Below are 18,322 nucleotides of genomic sequence, written 5' to 3' on the forward strand. Positions count from 1 at the left end.
TGCTGCACTGCTCCCGTGTTCAGAGCAGAGTTGTCACCCTCATTTAGGCAGCGTGCCTGCCGGCACTGCAGTGAGATGAATGAGCACCTGGCCACACCCAGCCCCGCCCACTGCTTTCTGGAATGACAACACTGCCAGTGCTGCTGAAACCCTCCCACTGTGAACTGCAGTGTCTAGGAGGGGGAGTGTGTGAGACACAAATGAAAAAGAATCTGGCTCTGCAACACGGTATCCAGGAGAAAGGTTCATGAATCATGCTATGAAGTATCCATCTGCACAGTGACACAATGGTTACCCAACGGAACACAGCTGGGGCCTCATTCATTTGAAGTTCCTCAGCTAGTGGAAGGCCACAAAAAAGGAGAAGGAACCGGATGGGAAAGAAAAAAGCAACTAGACGTGTTCATTCTAAACCTTCCACCATAACTGTCCACTCTCCATTCATCTAACTTTGAGCTAAATCTTCTGTCCAACCCCCAACACTAACTCTTATCTACTAAGTTATTTACCCGAACTCTAAATCTTCACACCCACCCTCAACCACCTAACATCTAACCCCAAGCCCTAGCCATAACTCTAACCCTCAACCTAACATCTAATCCTCAACCTAACATCTAACCCTAAGCCCTAGCTATAACTCTAGCCCTCAACCTAACATCTAACCCAAAGCCCTAGCTATAACTCTAGCCCTCAACCTAACATCTAACCCTAAAAACCTAGCCATAACCCTAAGCCCTAACCATAACTCTGACACTAAGCCCAATTCCTATCCATCTACATAACTTGCTAAAAACCCCTATCATCAATGTTTACCAGCTAAGTAACCTACCTGAACTCTGAAGCCCATCCCCCTATTTTTAAGTCCAGCCCTAATTTACCAAATAAGGTGTTTCCAGCACTGAGACATGGGCATTGCTTGTGTGGCTTGCCTAATAACTCCTTCTCCTCTTTTATCCTGTACATTAACCCAGTCATCACTATCCCTCCACATGTGACCTGTACATGAACCCCTTCACCTCCTCCTCCCTCTATGTATGTTCTGTACATTGAATGTATCTCGTGCACCATTACCGAGCCCCATGTTTCCATCCCCTCAATACCAGCAAGTTTCCTTATTTCCAAAACATTGTGGCAAAAATTGGGATCACCTTGGGGGGTGCCTACTTTCCAAAAAGGGTTCCTTACCACAAAAAAAGGCTCTAACTCAGTCATTGAACTATCACAGCGCTGAAATACTGTGCAATGGATGGGTAATGAAGGGCTATATACAGGTTGGCACTGAAGTGGTTAAACGGCTCTTTATAATAGGTGTTTCCTCTGTGTACTCAGCTTTCCTGGACATCAGCTTTACCAGGATACGGGTTAGATGGATTGCACCTCTAAACACAAAGAAGTGTTTCAGTCTGAGCGTCTGAATCATACTCAGTGCTTGAAAGTAGAACTATAAAGGCTCAAATCTTTATTACACCAATAAATGTGTCTTTAGAGGGAAACAGTGTAAATATCTGAATTGTGTCCAGTATTATAGAGGAAGAAGCAATACAAAGCCAATCAGAAACATGCTGGTAGTGTGAGAGAGCAAAATGACAGAGAGATGAGCTCACTGTGATGCTTCTCTTTTTCAGGAGAAGAGAAGGAGAATATGGAGATGGAGGAGAAGGAGGAGAAGTGAAGGAGAAGGAGGAGAATATGGAGGAGAAGGAGGAGAAGTGAAGGAGAAGAGAAGGAGAATATGGAGATGGAGGAGAAGGAGGAGAAGTGAAGGAGAAGGAGGAGAATATGGAGGAGAAGGAGGAGAAGTGAAGGAGAAGAGAAGGAAAAGGAGGAGAAGTAGAAGAGAAGGAAAAGGAGAAAATGGAGATGGAGGAGAAGAGAAGTAGAAGGAGAAAAGAGAGAAGTAGGAGAAGGAGAAGAAATAAAAGGAGAAGGTGAAGGAGGAGAAGAAGGAGAAAAGGGAGAAGGAGGAGAAGGAGAAAAAGGAGAAGGAGAAAAAGGAGAAGAAAGAGAAGGAGGAGAAGGAGGAGAAGGAGAAAAAGGAGAAGAAAGAGAAGGAGGAGAAGGAGGAGAAGGAGAAAAAGGAGAAGAAAGAGAAGGAGGAGAAGAAGGAGAAGGAGGAGAAGAATGAGAAGAGAAGGAGGAGAAGAAGGAGAAACCATTTTCTTACATTTTTTTTATAAAAAACTATCTATCTATCTATCTATCTATCTATCTATCTATCTATCTCCCGCTCTCTCTATCTGTACCTGTAGGTTTAACCAAGCACACCACACCAAACCACACCTTTTAGGGCTCTGTACAGGCACGTCTGGAAGATTACAATGGTACAATGTGCGTGTGACAATATAGGGATGTGATCTCTGACAGCCTTACTCTACAGAATATTGTGCCTGGGGACAATCTGTATTTTGTCACCTGGAAGACTACTGTATGTTGAATAGGCTTCCAAATTCTGTGACAGGTTCGGCACAAAGTGTCCTGTCTGTCTTGTCAGCTGGCCAAGCGCTGGTGAGCTTGCCATCAGTGGGTTATACCGAAACAGGGAGTCACTGTTCCAAAAATAACAAAAAGTTTCCCAGCACACTCACCAGCCAGCATGCAAAAAAATTTGTCTCACCACTAAGGTTAAAAATAGAGGTTTTAGATAAACGTCTTCTGCAGAAAATGTGAAAGCCGCACCGCGCCAAGTCGCCTCTATACTGTATAGTGCGGTCCTGACTCTAAACTGTGAGAGTCTCCATCTTGGATCACATGAAGCAAAAGATAAAATTGGGTGCAGGTTTGTCAGGAGGAAGCCCAACCTCCCTTAAAGGCACAGGGACACACAAGGGACCCCACACATCACAACGGCATCTGTTGGACTGTATAAAGCCCTTCCATGTGCACCTTGCTGTAAAGCTGGTGACAAAGTGATGAGTGTGTTTGCCATTTGTTTTGCTTGGCTGTTCCAGAAATGTCCTTCTTCCTCCTTTCCCCTGTGAACCGGCTTTGAACCTGTTGTGAGGCCCCCAATGTTGATTCCTGGTACTAGATGATGTGATCCTCCAAGCAGACTGTGCAACTGGCGGCCATATGGGCCTGAAAGGTCCTTCTAAAGTAAGAGAGGTGGAGGGCAGTAACATCCCAATCTCCTGCTTTGTGGCCGCCATGCTCCAGTAGATGCTGCGTGATGCTCCTGGATGCTGAGACCTGCCAACAACTGCTAGCTGAGGAGCTGTATGAGCTACATGAGTTTGAGTATTCTCCGTCCTCCTTTCCCACCTTCCTTGTAATAAACCAGAACTGCAATAAAGAGTGCAATGCCATTCATGTGCAAGCTTCATATACAGTAAGTGGAATTCCTGGGGACAAGGTGATCCTAAAGAGGGGTAATTTTATGACACCTATAGGTGGATGCCCTATAGATATAAGGACTCAGGAAAGTATCTGTAACTTCCACTTAGTGGAGACTCAGGATCCTTGGTACCCCAGAACTAAAGCATGAGTGGAGATAAAGGGTTGCAAGGTGAGGACCAAAGACGATGATTGTACTTTGTTGCTGTTTCTGTAGTTATCAATCATGTTATTATCATGCCCCGATCAAGAAACTATCATGCAATCAATGTGATTATTATGCAGTAACCATGTGATTATCACAGGCTCACCACGTGGCAGGGTTGTTTTTGGCACTCAAACTGATATGTACAACCAAATGATTTTAATTATAAAGCTGAAATTAAACAAACAAGTATTTCCAAAACAGACAGACAGGCAGTAAAAACTGTAGTGCTCCCCTGGCATTGGTGGTAAGTGCGAAGAATACCCCCTCTTACATTGATGGTCAGTGGTGAAGAAACCCCTTACATTAATGGTTAGTGAAGAAGAGCTCCTTTATGTTCATGGTCAGTGCTAAAGTGCTCCCTTACATTGGTGACTAGTGGAGATGGGCCCCCTTACCTTGATTGTCAATGGAGAAGGAACTTCTTACATTGGTCAACACTTGAGAAAGACCCCGTTACATTGGTGATCAGTGAAAAAGAGCCTCCTTAAATTGGTCATCATTGGAGAAGGGACCTTTTGCACTGGTTGTCAGTGGAGACGTGCCTCCATACATTGGTGGTCAATGGGGAGTATGCCCATCCTACATTGTTGGTCAGTAGAGAAGAGCCCTTCTTACATTGATAATCAGTGGAGAACACCCCATCTTAAATTTGTGGTCTAAGGAAAAGTGTTTCTTACATTGGTAGTCAGTGGAAAGAATGTCCCCCTTACAGACAGCTGGCCCTGAGTGGTGTTAGTGCCAATACTATACATACACCATCAGGCAGATCATTGGTCCACCACTGCTGACTGCTCACAAAACCCTTTACAACCTCTATAGGACCCCTGTGGTCATATAGAACCCTGATGGAGAAAGACTGAGAAACAGCCGTTACAGTATAGAACAGTAAATGTGAAAATATTTTTAGGTAAAGTTTACAGGTATAACTTCCTGAAGATACCCTACAAATCCCCCTAAAAGTGCCTCCTGCTCTCAGTAAAGTAAAGCCCCCGGTCACTGTACACGGCTGCTGCTGCCACTGACCTGCAGACAGACATGGTGTCCAAGTACACACCGCGCAGAAGATGAGAGCCATGAGGACGGGGATCCAGGATGACGCCATGATGTCTCTGGATGTGATCTCCAGCTCCTCTGATCAGAACACGTAACACCTGCAGAATTCAGTGAAAAAATATACAAATCAATCTGTTGACACCCTCCCGTGACATCACAGTGACAACCTCCCAGGATTGCAGAACGCCGTGGAATATCTGGGAACACAGAGAAGGTGGAGAAAGCAATATACCAGGAGGTTAACTCTGTCACTGCAGGGTAAAGGCCAAGTAAGGGAAATTCATGGGGGCAGGTTTTGTCCCATAATTAAGGTGAAAGCAAGAAAAGGAGCTAAGATTAAAGGAGAACTATGAGGTGAGTGAAAATCACTCAGCCTCACAGTTAGAGCCGACGTATGACAATTAAACTGTCAAAGGTCGGCTCAATAGATCGGGAGGTGAGCGAACACATACCGTCACTGGCTCACTTCTCGATCCAGTTCCTGCAGAGTCCCGTGACTGTCACTCATGGCTCCCTGCAGGGATTCCTCCCCTCCCCGCTCCGATCCTCCAGCGCTGACTGGCGGAACGGACGGGGGAGGGGGCGCGTACAGCTGGTTCTGCCTCTAGATAGGCAGAGCCAGCTGTCAATCACGCAGCTGGGCGGATCCAGACAGTAATGTCGGGATTCATCCGGCTGCGGCATCTCAGTTTACCGCGAACTGTAGCTTAATTAATAGCTGCTGCTGATCCAGGACTGATTCAGTTTGATAAATGTCAGCCGGTCAACAGAGTCACTCTTTTATCTGTCACAAAACCTCCAGCAGCACGGAACGTCCTTTCCCAAAGCACGCTGGATGCAGGGCAGCCCAGTACCTCCATGGTACTAGGGGCGAAGGGGGTTCTTTACAGTAAGAGCTGTTAGGGTCAGATCTCTTAGGGTCAGTTAGCTGTTAGGGTCAGAACTCACTGCCACCGGCAGTGATCTCAGCTAAGAGTGTGGAATTGTTCATTAAACTTTTGGACGATTTCTTGAGGGACCGTAATATTCAGGGATACCAGTATCCCTAAGAATGAGTGGACCTATATGGGTTGGACTTGATGGACGTATGTCTTTATTCAACCCCAATACTATGTAACTATGTAACTATGCATATTGGCTAAGCTCTGGCCAGTGATCCATTCTCAAGACCCAGTAAGCCAGTGGATCATCTGCTGGAAAGGTCTCCAGATCTGCTTTAGCCCCTAGGTAATCCTGCACCATATGATGAAGACGCTGCCGATGGGTGCCTAAAGTTAACAAAAAGGCATCAGTCAGGCGGCCCCCTTCTCCAACGCTCTTCTTTTGACCAACGGAAGCCTCAGAAGCATCTCTTTCATCACTTGATAAGCTACCAGTGTCTGGAAAGGTGTTACAGAGTTTCTCTTCAAAGCGTCCTCAAGTTGTTTCATCCTGTGCTCCCTCTGTGAGGGCAGGATGAGCTCTGCAACTTTACACTTGTAACGTGGATCAAGAAGGGTTGCCAACCAGTATTGATCCCTCTCCTCGATACCACGAATCCTGGGGTCCTTTCTCAGGCTTTGCAGGATAAGGGAGCCCATCCACCGTAAGTTGGAGGAGGCATGAGATTCCAAGTCTTCAGGGTCACTGAGGATGACACTATCATGTACTTCCTCCTCCTAGCCACGTACTACTCCTTGGGTTCTGGGGACAGAAAGCCCTCACTTGAAGACTGCCGTATGTCATCCTCTGCTTCAATGCCCCCACGGCTGACATAATCCTCCTCCTCCTCTTCTTGTGTGACATGTGGCCCCGCAGGAATGGTTTCTGCATAAAGGGGGCCTTGAGAGGAAATTAAGTCCTCCTCTTCCTGCCGCTGTTCTGCCTCAAGTGCCCTATCCATAATTCCGCGCAGAGTGTGCTCCAGCAGGACCACATGAAGGATATAAGAAGAATGTCACTGATACATGCACTGTCCCTGCTCACCATCCTTGTCGCCTCCTCAAATGGTCACAATACAGTGCATGCATCCTTTATCAGCAGCCACTGATGTGGGGGAAAAAAGCCAAGGTCCCCTGAGCCTGTCCTTGTGCCATACTCACACAAGTACTCATTGATGGCCCTCTGCTGCTTGTGCAGCTGCTGCAGCATTGCCAAAGTGGAGTTCCTCCTGGTGGGCATGTCACAAATCAGACTGTTTGTGGGAAGGTGGAATTAATGTTGAATTCCAGCCAGGAACACTGGCTGAGAATGAGCGCCTGAAATGGCTACAGACTTTTATGGTCTGCCTGAGAAGCTCTGCCAGCCTTGGGTACCTGGTTAAGAAACGCTGTACCACCAAATTGAGGACGTGTGCGAAGCATGGTACATGCGTCAACTTTCCCAGGCGTAGGACGGAGAGAAGGTTGCTGCCATAGTCGCATACAACCACGGAGCCCCTTCCTGGATCCCTCCCAGTTGCTAGCAGAGTTACCCAGTGTGCTGTGAAGGAAGTATAATGTCTCTGACCATGCTTGCTGGACCACGTGTCAGTGGTAACATGGACCTTGCTGCTGACTGCCCTGTCCAACAAAGCCAAAACATTGCCTTCCTCAAGATGGTACAGTGCTGGAATGGCCTTACGTGAATAGAAATGGCGTTTGGGAAACTGCAACTTTGGTACAGCACCTTCTGCAAACTCACGGAACGGGGCAGAGTCCACCAGCTGGAAAGGCAGCAGCTGGAAAGTTAGCAATTTGGCCAAGCTGGCATCTAGACGCTGAGCATGTGGATGGGTGGGACAGTATTTTTTTTCCTCCGCAGCAGTTGGGGCAGAGAAATTTCACTGCTAAAATCTACAGCTGGTGGGCTGCTGGCAGATTCAGCAGAAGGACCTTTGACACCCATTGCTATACCATCATCCCTGTCAGTGGAGGTTGTTGACATGGCATGACGTATAGTGGGGGGTAGAGATGACAGATGAGGAGCGAGGAGAAGTGTGGACCTTTTTCTGGTGCTCTTGCCAATGGGCTGCATGGCAGGAGGTCAGATCACTCTTCAAGCACGTGGTACCGAAGCGGTTGATGTTTTTACCACGCTTGATCTGCTTGAGACACAGATTGCAAATAGCAATGCTGCGGTCTGCTACAAATGTGGTGGAAAAACTCCCAGACAGCAGAGTTCCGGGACGTGTGCTGTGAGACAACAGCGCCCTGCACCAATGCAGCTCTACCATCTGATGCAATAGGGTGGCTGCTCTTACGAATCCTCAACCTCAGAGCCAACATCAGACCATTGTAATTGCTGCGCATCCTCCAGCAGTATGTGGCTGACGCTGTGTTCAAACAATTCAGCTGACTCCTCCATGCATGATGGTGAGGCTAGGGCAGGAGTAGCTGTGGACAAGGAGGCAGAATAGGCCGCTTTGGCAGCTGCGGTGGAATGAGAACCAGTATGAGCCTGGGTGACAGAGGAGGATGAGGATGGCTTAGTTATCCAATCAACCACCTCTTCTGTATGTTGTTGCTGAATAACACGGCCAGCAGCAGATAAAAAGGACAAGCATGCCCTGCCTGCAGAGGATGCACCACGTCCACAACTTTAGCCTGCGGACACAGAGGCTGCTTGCCCTCTTATTGCTGCATGGGAGCATCTGCCTTTCAGACATGATGCACATTGCAATAGACTGCAATAATCAACTGCTATAGTACACTGATAGAACTGATAGAATTCTGATAGAACAATGATAGTAAACTCTCTTTTTTAACTCCAGCAACACATTACATAGTGCTGCGGTGTAAGCAGCCTTATATTGTGCTGCTGGGACTTAGCTGTGAGACATATTTGGTGCAAAGTCATCATGATGGTGGTCAGGTGCAAGGCTTTAGCCAATTAGGGCTTCACAAGGCGAAGTGCCTTGCGGGGTCTGTATTGTTTTAGAAAAAGTGTCAGATGACAAAAAAAAAAAACAGACCAGTACTCGTACTCGCAAAACTGGTATCGGTGCATCCCTTAATTTATATTTATAAAAACAAAATAATACATTAAAACAGAGATGTACAAATCCCGGGAGCTCCGCGTGCTCCTTACACATGACAGCGGCCTCCTAACTTTTGAATTTTTCTCTAGTCTGGTCTTGGAGCTGGAAAAGTATCGGTACCTGGTATCGGTGCATCCATACTAATCATCTTGCCAAGATCACAGTAAAACTCCTGAAGCTCTATTGATCTTGGCTTGATGATACCACACATATCACCTTAGACAAATCTCAGAAAGAAAGTTGTGGATAGCTATGAGGGAAGGGATTTAAAAAATGATCACCAAATAACTTGAAATCAATCATGCCACTGTAAGGAAATAATCTAAGATCTCAAATGATTTCTAATTTGTCCAGAACTGACCGACCCGGCAAATTCAACCCAAGAGCGAAGCAATTACTGCTAAAATTTCATTGCAAGTTCTACAGGTAACTCTTGCACCAGCTGGCATCAAAGTATATTTACTTATACTCTATAATTAGTGATTACGCCATTTTACCTGTGTGGGAGGCGTGCCAGGCAAAAAAGTATTTGCTGTCCAAAAAGAACATTAGCGCAAGACTGCAGTTTGCCATTGAACATACAGTATATTGCCAAAAGTATTGGGACGCCGGCCTTTACATGCACATGAACTTTATAGGCATCCCAGTCTTAGTCCGTAGTGTACAATATTGGGTTGGCTCCGCCCTTTGCCGCTATAACAGCTTCAACTCTTCTGGGAAGGCGCCCACAAGGTTTAGGGGTGTGTCTATGGGAATGTTGGACCATTTGTGAGGTCAGGTACTGATGTTGGACGAGAAGGCCGGGCTCACAGTCTCCGCTCTAATTCATCCCAAAGGTGTTCTATGGGGTTGAGGTCAGGACTCTGTGCAGCCATTCAAGTTTCTCCACCCCAAACTCCCCCATCCATGTCTTTATGGACCTTGCTTTGTGCTCTGGTGCGCAGTCATGTTGGAACAGGAAGGGGCCATCCCCAAACTCTTCCCACAAAGTGGGGAGCATGACATTGTCCAACATGTCTTGGGGTGCTGTTGCCTTAAGAGTTCCCTTCACTGGAACTAAGGGGCCAAGCCCAACCCCTGAAAAACAACGACAAACTTTACACTTGGCACAATGCAGTCAGGCAAGTATGCTATAACATTCTGACCACTGAGAGTTGAAGTGAATATCATTGATTAAATGGCTACAATGACACCTGTAGGTGGGTGGGAAATATTAGGCAGGAAGTGAACATTTTGTCCCTGATGTTGATGTGTTGGAAGCAGAAATAATGGGCAAGTGTAAGGATTTAAGCGACTTTGACAAGGGCCAAAATGTGATGGTTAGATGACCGGGTCCGAGCAACTCCAAAACTGTTCCCGGTCTGCAGTGGTCAGGACTGACCAAAAGTGGTCCAAGGAAGGAAAACCGTTGAACTGGTGTCAAGGTAATGGTCCCTCAAGGCTCATTGATGCATGTAGGGAGGGAAGGCTGGCCTGTGCAGTCCAATCCAATAGAAGAACTACTGTAGCTCAATTTACTGGAAAAGCTAATGCTGGTTCTGATAGAAAGGTGTCTGATCACACAGTGCATTGTGGTTTGTTGTGTATGGGACTCCGTAGCCACAGACCCATTAGGGTGCCCATGCTGACCCATGTCCACCGCCAAAAGCACCTACAATGGGCACATGAGCATCATGTATTCTTTTACATCAATTGGATGGCCGGGGATGTGTGTGTCAGAGGTGGTGATGGTGGCATGTGAATCACATGATACTAATGACTAATTACATACTATGAGGCAAAGGATTGCGGACATCTTACTATATCACCAGTGGCGGACCTATGGAACAAAGGGCCCTGGTGCAAGATTTTTTTTGGGCCCCCCCCCCAAAAAAACCCCCCCACAAACACAGCGCTCTCCTCCCGCAGCGCTCAGCCGGCTGTCACTTTCTCTCCTCCCCGCTGGGACACAGAGCAGCGCCCAGCGGGGAGGAAAGAAAGCACTGATGTGCCGATGTATCGGCAGGAAAATGGCACTTTGGCATTTTTCGGCCGATGCACAGATCGGGATCAGCGCTATACGATCCGGGTCAGCTATATCACCGGGTCAGCTATGTCACCATATGTAGACAGAAATTAGGCTTTTAAAACATGAACATACATTGCTAAGTTTATTCTTATCAGCCTGAGAACACAAGTGTACCTAAAAGGTCCACAGATCATTTTTCATGTCATTATGGACTTTTGATTCCTCCATGAAGTTTCTTGTCTCTCTCTCCCTCTCTCTATGGGGCTCAGTTTAGGTGGAATTCACGCATGTCTGTCCATCTCCGGATGCGCAGCATTTTTCGTTCATCTTGCAGTCTGAATCCCGGCTGCATTGTGCAGAATGACACTGGAGGGAGCCAGATTGACCGGCATCATTCCTGGGACAAATCCCCAGTGGCTCTGTATGGAGAGACGGTACAATCAGACATAATATTACAGTGAGTGTGGGATATTAAAACTCTAAAAGGGTTATTCACAAAAGGGTGCAGAGTTTGGAGAAGGCCGGAGAAGTGAACAATCTAGGACAACATCGCTGATTTTGAAAAATTCTCCAATTCAGCTCACTTTCCAGTTCCCTGTTGGCCTAGATTGTTCCCTTCTCCGGCCTTCTCCAAACTCTTCACCCTTTTGTGAATGGCCCTGCAAGTTTCAATAGTTCTAGGGATGGGCAAAAATTAATTTTCCATTTCCCTAAAATGTAGGAAAAAAATTGAGTATTTGTCAAATTGACAAAATAATACATTCCATTTTACAACACCTTGTACCTCTGCATGTTCGGCTGAGCTGAAGTGCAGAAGGACTTCGACTCAGCCGATCCAACACCTTGATCAGCTTGGCCGGAGCTCCGGCAGCTCGCTGGGCAGTTTTAAAAAAAACTCTTTTCATTGATTTGCTATGCCACGGAGGTACCGAGCAGAATAGCCGAGCCAAATGGCGATCGGTGGCGTCCGGCTATTCACTCACTGCCGTTCGGCCCCTATGTGAATGAAGGGCGAACGGCAGTGAGTCAATAGCCGGTATAGCAAATCAATGAAAAGAGTTTTTTAAAAAACTGCCCAGTTGTTATTGTTTAATGACAGAACAGCGCCATTGGGAAAGCTGATCTATCAATACAACTGGGCGGAGCCAGCCATGAGATCACAGCCAGCTCTGCCAAGCTGTCATTTGAGGGGCAAAAGGCCGGCCTTCAGCAGGCTCTTTGCCCCACTTTGGGTGTCATTTCGGCTCAGTCGAGCCATAGCATATGCCTTCGACTGCCACATGAATAACCCCCCAAGTGTTTACACAAATGTATAAGAAGATGACAGTCAGTTTGATATCAAACACGCCTCTGTACTACAATGTCCAGCAGGAGAATGAACACATTACACCTCTTGAGAATAATACATCCATAGAATGCTTGTTGTCTGACCAATCGTACTTGCATTCTATGCAATGATATGTTGGTTGTTGGGTTGTAAAACTGGAAATATATATATGGATTGAATAATTGGCATTAAGTGAGTGTCTTCAGAAGTATAATCAAACACTTCAGCACTCTTACATGACACTCCTCGGTAATTTTTGATTGGGTGGGGGGTTGTCTCAGCGACTCCAACAAAAACCTGCCTCATCTGCAGCTCAAGGCTCTTGCTTTCCACAGAAACCATGCTAGAATGTTCCGTCATTTCTGAGGGCCAGTGTCCTCCTGTCCTGTGTGGCAGTGACTAAAGGTCAGAACCGCTATACTATATACTGTGAATGGTGTGTGCTTCTGCTAAAAGGTAGATGAAAGTAGTCACTCGCACTCCATGATATCAAAGTCAATGCTGTTTTTTGACACACATCTGTCAGATAACACACATCTCCTTAGCGACGCTTCGAGACCATGCGTCCCCATCGCTAAGGAGATGTGTGTTATCTCAGTCAATAAACAGCATTGACTTTAATATCGTGGAGTGCGAGTGACTACTTTCATCTATCTACATTTCACGGAGGCATCCGTTGTCACCACCGCACACCCACCCAGTTGGATTCGGGTTTTTGTCCGGTCAGGAGTGCGATGGGACAGGAGGATTATGCTTCTGCTAAAAGACATGAGGGTGACAGCTACTGTTTAGTGTGTAAAGGGTTAACTGCAGAAAGTAACTGACCCCGGTGACGTTGACTCTCAGTCTGCTGGCCGCACAGATTGCTGTTTCACAAGCCGGCCAATCTCTGTGCAGGGTAAGGCTGAGAGTGTGACATGTCACGTTCTGACGCCGGCGGTGGGATTTGAGACTGCCGCTCTCTCACATCATCATTATTATATGTGTAAGTGATCGTCATATCATTGGTTTTGTCACAGGAAGAGTCTATTATGCTTCACCTAAAATTAAAATATAATTTTCGGGTGGACTGATCCTTTAATCTTTTTGCTTTTTGCCAGACCCTGCCCCTTATTTTGCACCTCAGGTGGCTAGAACTTTTTTTTTTTTTGCTATTTTTTTCTCTTGCACATTACAGAATGAGACACTTGTAAAAGACCCCCCAGAACATATATTTTTTGGAACTGAATAACCGGCAGAATGAAAGATGGCGCTGCCCATTTTCTACTTCAATTGTGACAATTGTGCAAATATTTACCAAAATTATATTTTCAATAAAGATACACCAAACTGCTTATTGTACATTAAGTCATTGGTGGTACCTGGCGCCGGGTCCCAGCAGGTCCTCCCGCATATACTGCAGCACTTCTGACTTCCGAGGCAGTCACTGTCTGTGGTGCAGTTATAGGTGGGCTCTGGACGGCACTTTGCCTTTATGTCCGGACAGCGGCCGGCTCTGACTGTGGACAGAGACAGCGGTCAGTGATGGCTCTATAGGTCAATGCTATCACAGGGTGCTCAGGGGGTTACCTTTCTCCGGGGGCACGCACTTCAGGCCGCAGTTGGAGCAGCAACATTTCATGTTGACGGAACACTGGCTGTCATTGTGGCACTCGGCAGGACCGGGTCTGGCATAGATACAGATGGAAGAATTGAAGGCCGGACATACAGAAATCAGATCTGGAGGTGGAAAGACAATTGGGCTGTGAGAGATCAGAGGATGCCAAAAAAAAACCTCTCAAGACTCCTTCTCACTCCGGGCATTCTGCAACAAAGTCAAACTGCACAGATAAATATAATTGATGAGCTTGTTCCCACTACCAAGAAGAGGGGAGGAGTTCATACACTGTGGGCTGCACAGGGAAGTGTTTCGAGCACTGGGGGCTGCAGAGGAACATGAAGGCATTGCAGGTAAAGGGGAGAAGTTCAGGTCCTCTGAGCTCTACTGGGAAGAGTTGAAGTCACTGGGGGATGAAAGGCAATATATTGTGCGGATGGAAGTATGGGGATGTATTTCAGGCCCTAAAGCGGGAGATCTGGAGGGGGAATTGTTTCAGGACCTAGGGGGCAAAAGGAAGGCATGTTCTGACAATAGAGGTAGAAGGATGGTTTTAAGGCTTCGAAGCATAGTGAGGTGGAGGGGGAAATGTTTCAGGCACTGGGAGATGGAGGGGAACATGTTCTGGCAATGGAGGTAGAGGGGTGAAGCACGGTGAGGTGGAGGGGGAAATGTTTCAGGCACTGGGAGCTGGAGGGGAACATGTTCTGGCAATGGGGGTAGAGGGATGAATCACGGTGAGGTGGAGGGGGAAATGTTTCAGGCCCTGGGAGCAGGAGGGGAACATGTTCTGGCAATGGGGGTAGAGGGGTGAAGCACGGTGAGGTGGAGGGGGAAATGTTTCAGACCCTGGGAGCAGGAGGGGAACATGTTCTGGCAATGGGGGTAGAGGGGTGAAGCACGGTGAGGTGGAGGGGGAAATGTTTCAGGCCCTGGGAGCTGGAGGGGAACATGTTCTGGCAATGGAGGTAGAGGGATGGTTTTAAGGCTCTGAAGCACGGTGAGGTGGAGGGTTTACAGGCACTGATGGCAGAAGAATAAGGTGTTGAGGCAATTTGGAGGAAGTGAAGGAAGGAAAATGAATGGCAAACTTTTTATCCAATTCATAACTAACATGAGGCACAATGGGCAGCACCGTGTGGCACACTGGTACCTTGGCTTGGTGTGAAGCTTCCACATATGTTTGCAAATACATGTATCTCAATCCTCTGCTTTCATTAAAAATAAGAAATGGGTTTACTAATTCCCCTTGGCTGACTAGTACAGTTGAGTGTCGCGGAAATTTTGTGTTCTGTAGAGAGCACACACAGCATCTCGACAGGTAATTGACAGTTCAGATAAGCAAGCTAGAGACGCAAAAGGGACACAGGAAATAGAAAAGCTGCGGGTCCTGAATAACGGCGCCATCCTCAGGCTATATAATGTAGAAGGACGGCGACTGGCCAGCTTTATGTATAACACAGTAAAGAAGGTGATCGGTGATACCTGGTTCTGGGTTCCAGCAGTTCCTGCCACAGATATCACAACACTTCTGATTTCCAGAGCATTCGTCGTCACTTTCGCAGGTATAAGAAGCTCTAAAGCAATTGATTGTAAGGGATGGACAACGTCCAGATTTGGCTGTGGAGGAAGGACAGAGAGAGTCAGTGACACTATACCCAATATTCACAGAATGAAAACATTCATATGAAAAAAAAAAATCCTTGGGGTTCCCCATTTCAAATAAAAGTCAACCTTCACATAAGGAGCCCCCCTTTCACATTAAGAGTCCAACTTCACATCAGAGTTCCTCCCTTCACATCAAGTGCCCCCACTCACATTAAGTGCCCCCATTCTCTGGCCAGCTTGCATCATGGAAACACATGATACTGTGCGAAGAAGCACCCATGACAAAGCCAGACATCACCAAAATATCTTAATTTCTCCTCCTCTTTGACTCCAATACATTTTGACAAAATTACCCATCACAATTATCAGTGAAATATCAGTTTTGCTTATCCCTACTCACCACGGGACTAGCAATTCAACTAGTGTTCAAAACTTTATTAAATCTGATGCACAGGATATGACAGGTTAGGTCGGTAGTGACAGACTGTCCAACCAAGCCACAAATCCTGACGAAGAGCATGAAAATGAACAGGCAGCGTGAACATGTTCAGTGACCTTATCTTCTAATGTCCTGGGCATTTTTTGTACTGTAGAGGGTATGGTACCCCTGGGCTGGAGGTGCTGATACATACATACAGCACTGAAGAGCAAAGAGAAACCTGGGGCAAAATAAGGGGACTTCTACCTGAGTTCTTTGGTCATTTGCTAGGACCACTTGCCTAGAGTATTCCCAATAGTGTGACTAGGGACTATCAGCTATCCTATTACTTATTGATTCCTGTTGTATGTTCGGGTCATGACGGCTAATGTGCCTAGTCATGTTTGGGTGATCACCAGCTCTGGTCAGGGTTATATTTAAGGAGAAGCAGGTGAGCCTCACAGGAGGGACACCAAGGCAGTAAAGTAAAACCTCCAACAAGGACAGAAGTCCTCAGAAATGACTCTGTATGATGTCCCAATGCTGGTAAATCATCAAATAATTTGTATGTCACCGGTCCATCCTGAGCAGGGGGCCACTAGGGTCTTTTTCAAGTGTTAAGCCAACATCTTCTGCGCAGGAGCTCTGGCACTGTAATGAGTACAGGGGGCACCAGACTCCACTCTGTTACAGTTTAGTGTTGATACGAAAGAGTGGCTGGGAAATCCCCCACTCAGTTGGATGCCACCATTCAGTGGTGGCGTACAAGAGTCCAGAAGTAAAAGTCCCGCTTGAGTAGGTGACCACTGGGGGCTTTTTTAAGTGTTAAGCCAACATCATCTGCGCAGGAGCTCTGGCACTGTAATGAGTACAGGGGGCACCACACACCCTGTTATAGTTTAGTGGTGATAACAGAGAGCAACTATCTACCCTCTAACCTCCCTGGGGGGAGCTGTCTGAGCTACATTCCTCTGCCTACACTGGAGCGCACTTGTTCTGCTTGCAAGAGATCACCCGGCTTCTTCCCGGTGGAAGGTGTCTTCACCCACCAACCTAATGTGTCGTCAGGGGCACCTGGTCTGTACACCACCAGGGAGTCAGGTACTTGTTCTTGTCCCTACAGGAGCCACCACATGTAACACAGTGGGTGATCACCCTATGTATCACACTGATACTCTCTTGCTTCTCAACGTCTAGGAAAGACCACTGGAAGCTGAGTGAAGAAGCTTGATGTCTTTCCATTCCATATTCCAATTTTTTTGCAGAAGAACACAAATATCTACAGGATCTTGGCCGAATCATTGTACCCCTCCAGGTACTGGTACTTAGAATCCTCCTACCACCTGACAGGTAAGGGCAATCATCATGGACAGTTGTGTGCTTCCAGCTTTGTCACCCATTTCCCAATGCCCATCCAGCATTTTGTTTGCACAGTCTCCATTGACAATACAATAGATCATGGAGGGTTTAGGGAGGAAGTATGTCAGCAACATCCTTATGGGCTTAGGATATTTCACTGAATTAGAATGAGATGATAGATGCTACAACCCAAAACTGAACAATGAATGTTGGGCGGAGCTGAACCAGTCCACTAAGCTATGAGGGTCGTTAAAGCTTCCAGAACTTCAGACAAAAATAACAAGGTAACAATGAATAGTTCATTAAAAGATAACATAACAAATCCAGCTTTTTCTGCAATATTCCTCCTCCGTCCAGAGATTTCCATCGCACTACTTTTTCCTACCACTAGATGTCCTCAGACAATGTTGTCAGCTGTGAGAGCCAATGAGAGCTGAAAATAAGAGCATCTTGTCTGAAAGTAGTGTTCATGACCAAAAATAACACACATGTTCTAGATTAGAAACTGAGCCTAAACTTTCATATTTGGAACCCTCTTTGTCACCTGTTTGGGCGTTCACACATGATTGTCCGTCTCCGGAGGGGCAGCATTTCTCCCGCGTCTTGCAGTCTGAGTTCCGGCTGCACTTTACAGAACTACATTGGAGGGAGTCGGACTGAGCTCCATCATTCTTGGGACAAGTCCCCTTCAGCTCTGCAGAAAGGACATTGAAAGCCGTCAGCAAATGACTCGTAAGGAGAAGATAAGCCAAAGTGCTCTGGGAATCCTTGATCATGTATTATATTGAACCACAGTTTATGCAATAGGTGGTACCTGGCTCTGGGTTCCAGCAGGTCCTCCCGCATATATTGCAGCACTTCTGACTTCCGGGGCAGTCACTGTCTGTGGTGCAGTTATAGGTGGGCTCTGGACGGCACTTTGCTTTTATGTCCGGGCAGCGGCCGGCTCTGACTGTGGACAGAGGACAGAGGCAATGGTCAGTGATGGCTCTATAGGACAATGTTATCACAGGGTGCTCAGGGTGTTACCTTTCTCCGGGGTCACACACATCACTCCGCAGTTACCGGAGCAACAACATTTCTTGGATTTGGGACACTGGCTGTCATTTTGACACTCTGGACGACCGGGTTTGGAATGAAGACAGACAGAAGAATTGAAGGCCGGACACACAGAAATCAGAGCTGGAGGTGGAGGCGGTGCTGTGAAATATCAGATATAGAAAATAGTTACAGTATTAAAGATACTTTACAGAGATTAAAGTAGAACCAATAAAATAATAATATGTTCTGTAGCACTTCGTATTATGTGCATCCTTTTCTGAAAGGATGTCCTTCCAGTCCATATTCCATGTTTTGGAGAAGAAAAAGGCTAAGGCCCAGAGGCACTGTGAGGTGGGGGTGTTGCAGGCAAGTGGGG

At 46.7% G+C, this 18,322-nt stretch overlaps 2 protein-coding genes across 2 annotated transcripts in view; both read right to left on the reverse strand.

Annotated features, from left to right (window-relative positions):
* Positions 1 to 10,863: 10,863 nt before the first annotated feature.
* LOC108792447 (whey acidic protein-like) lies at positions 10,864 to 13,544 on the reverse strand. Its single transcript, XM_018563234.1, has 3 exons — positions 13,493 to 13,544; positions 13,285 to 13,422; positions 10,864 to 11,015 (listed from the first exon to the last, which is right to left on the reverse strand). The coding sequence occupies exons 1-3, from the start codon at positions 13,542 to 13,544 to the stop codon at positions 10,867 to 10,869; spliced, it is 339 nt and encodes a 112-aa protein (XP_018418736.1). The 3' UTR covers positions 10,864 to 10,866.
* Positions 13,545 to 16,297: 2,753 nt separating this feature from the next.
* LOC108792449 (whey acidic protein-like) overlaps positions 16,298 to 18,322 on the reverse strand; it is a 2,839-nt gene continuing 814 nt past the window's right edge. Inside the window, exons 2-6 of the mRNA XM_018563235.1 lie at positions 17,935 to 18,105; positions 17,720 to 17,857; positions 17,394 to 17,599; positions 16,526 to 16,663; positions 16,298 to 16,405 (exon numbers count right to left, since the gene is read on the reverse strand). Of these exons, the coding sequence (XP_018418737.1) occupies positions 16,298 to 16,405; positions 16,526 to 16,663; positions 17,394 to 17,599; positions 17,720 to 17,857; positions 17,935 to 18,105 (761 nt within the window). The remainder of the gene's footprint in view (positions 16,406 to 16,525; positions 16,664 to 17,393; positions 17,600 to 17,719; positions 17,858 to 17,934; positions 18,106 to 18,322) is intronic.

Source organism: Nanorana parkeri, unplaced genomic scaffold, assembly GCF_000935625.1.
Source record: "Nanorana parkeri isolate BGI_ZX_2015 unplaced genomic scaffold, ASM93562v1 scaffold644, whole genome shotgun sequence".
NCBI lineage: Eukaryota > Metazoa > Chordata > Amphibia > Anura > Dicroglossidae > Nanorana > Nanorana parkeri.

Excerpts from the sequence above, each read along its gene's own strand:
- LOC108792447 (XM_018563234.1), bottom strand. The coding sequence starts at position 13,544 with ATGAAATGTTGCTGCTCCAACTGCGGCCTGAAGTGCGTGCCCCCGGAG. Across the intron at positions 13,423-13,492 it reads GTGCGTGCCCCCGGAGAAAG|TCAGAGCCGGCCGCTGTCCG; the intron begins GTAACCCCCTGA and ends CTCTGTCCACAG. Across the intron at positions 11,016-13,284 it reads CTGCTGGGACCCGGCGCCAG|AGCCACTGGGGATTTGTCCC; the intron begins GTACCACCAATG and ends CTCTCCATACAG.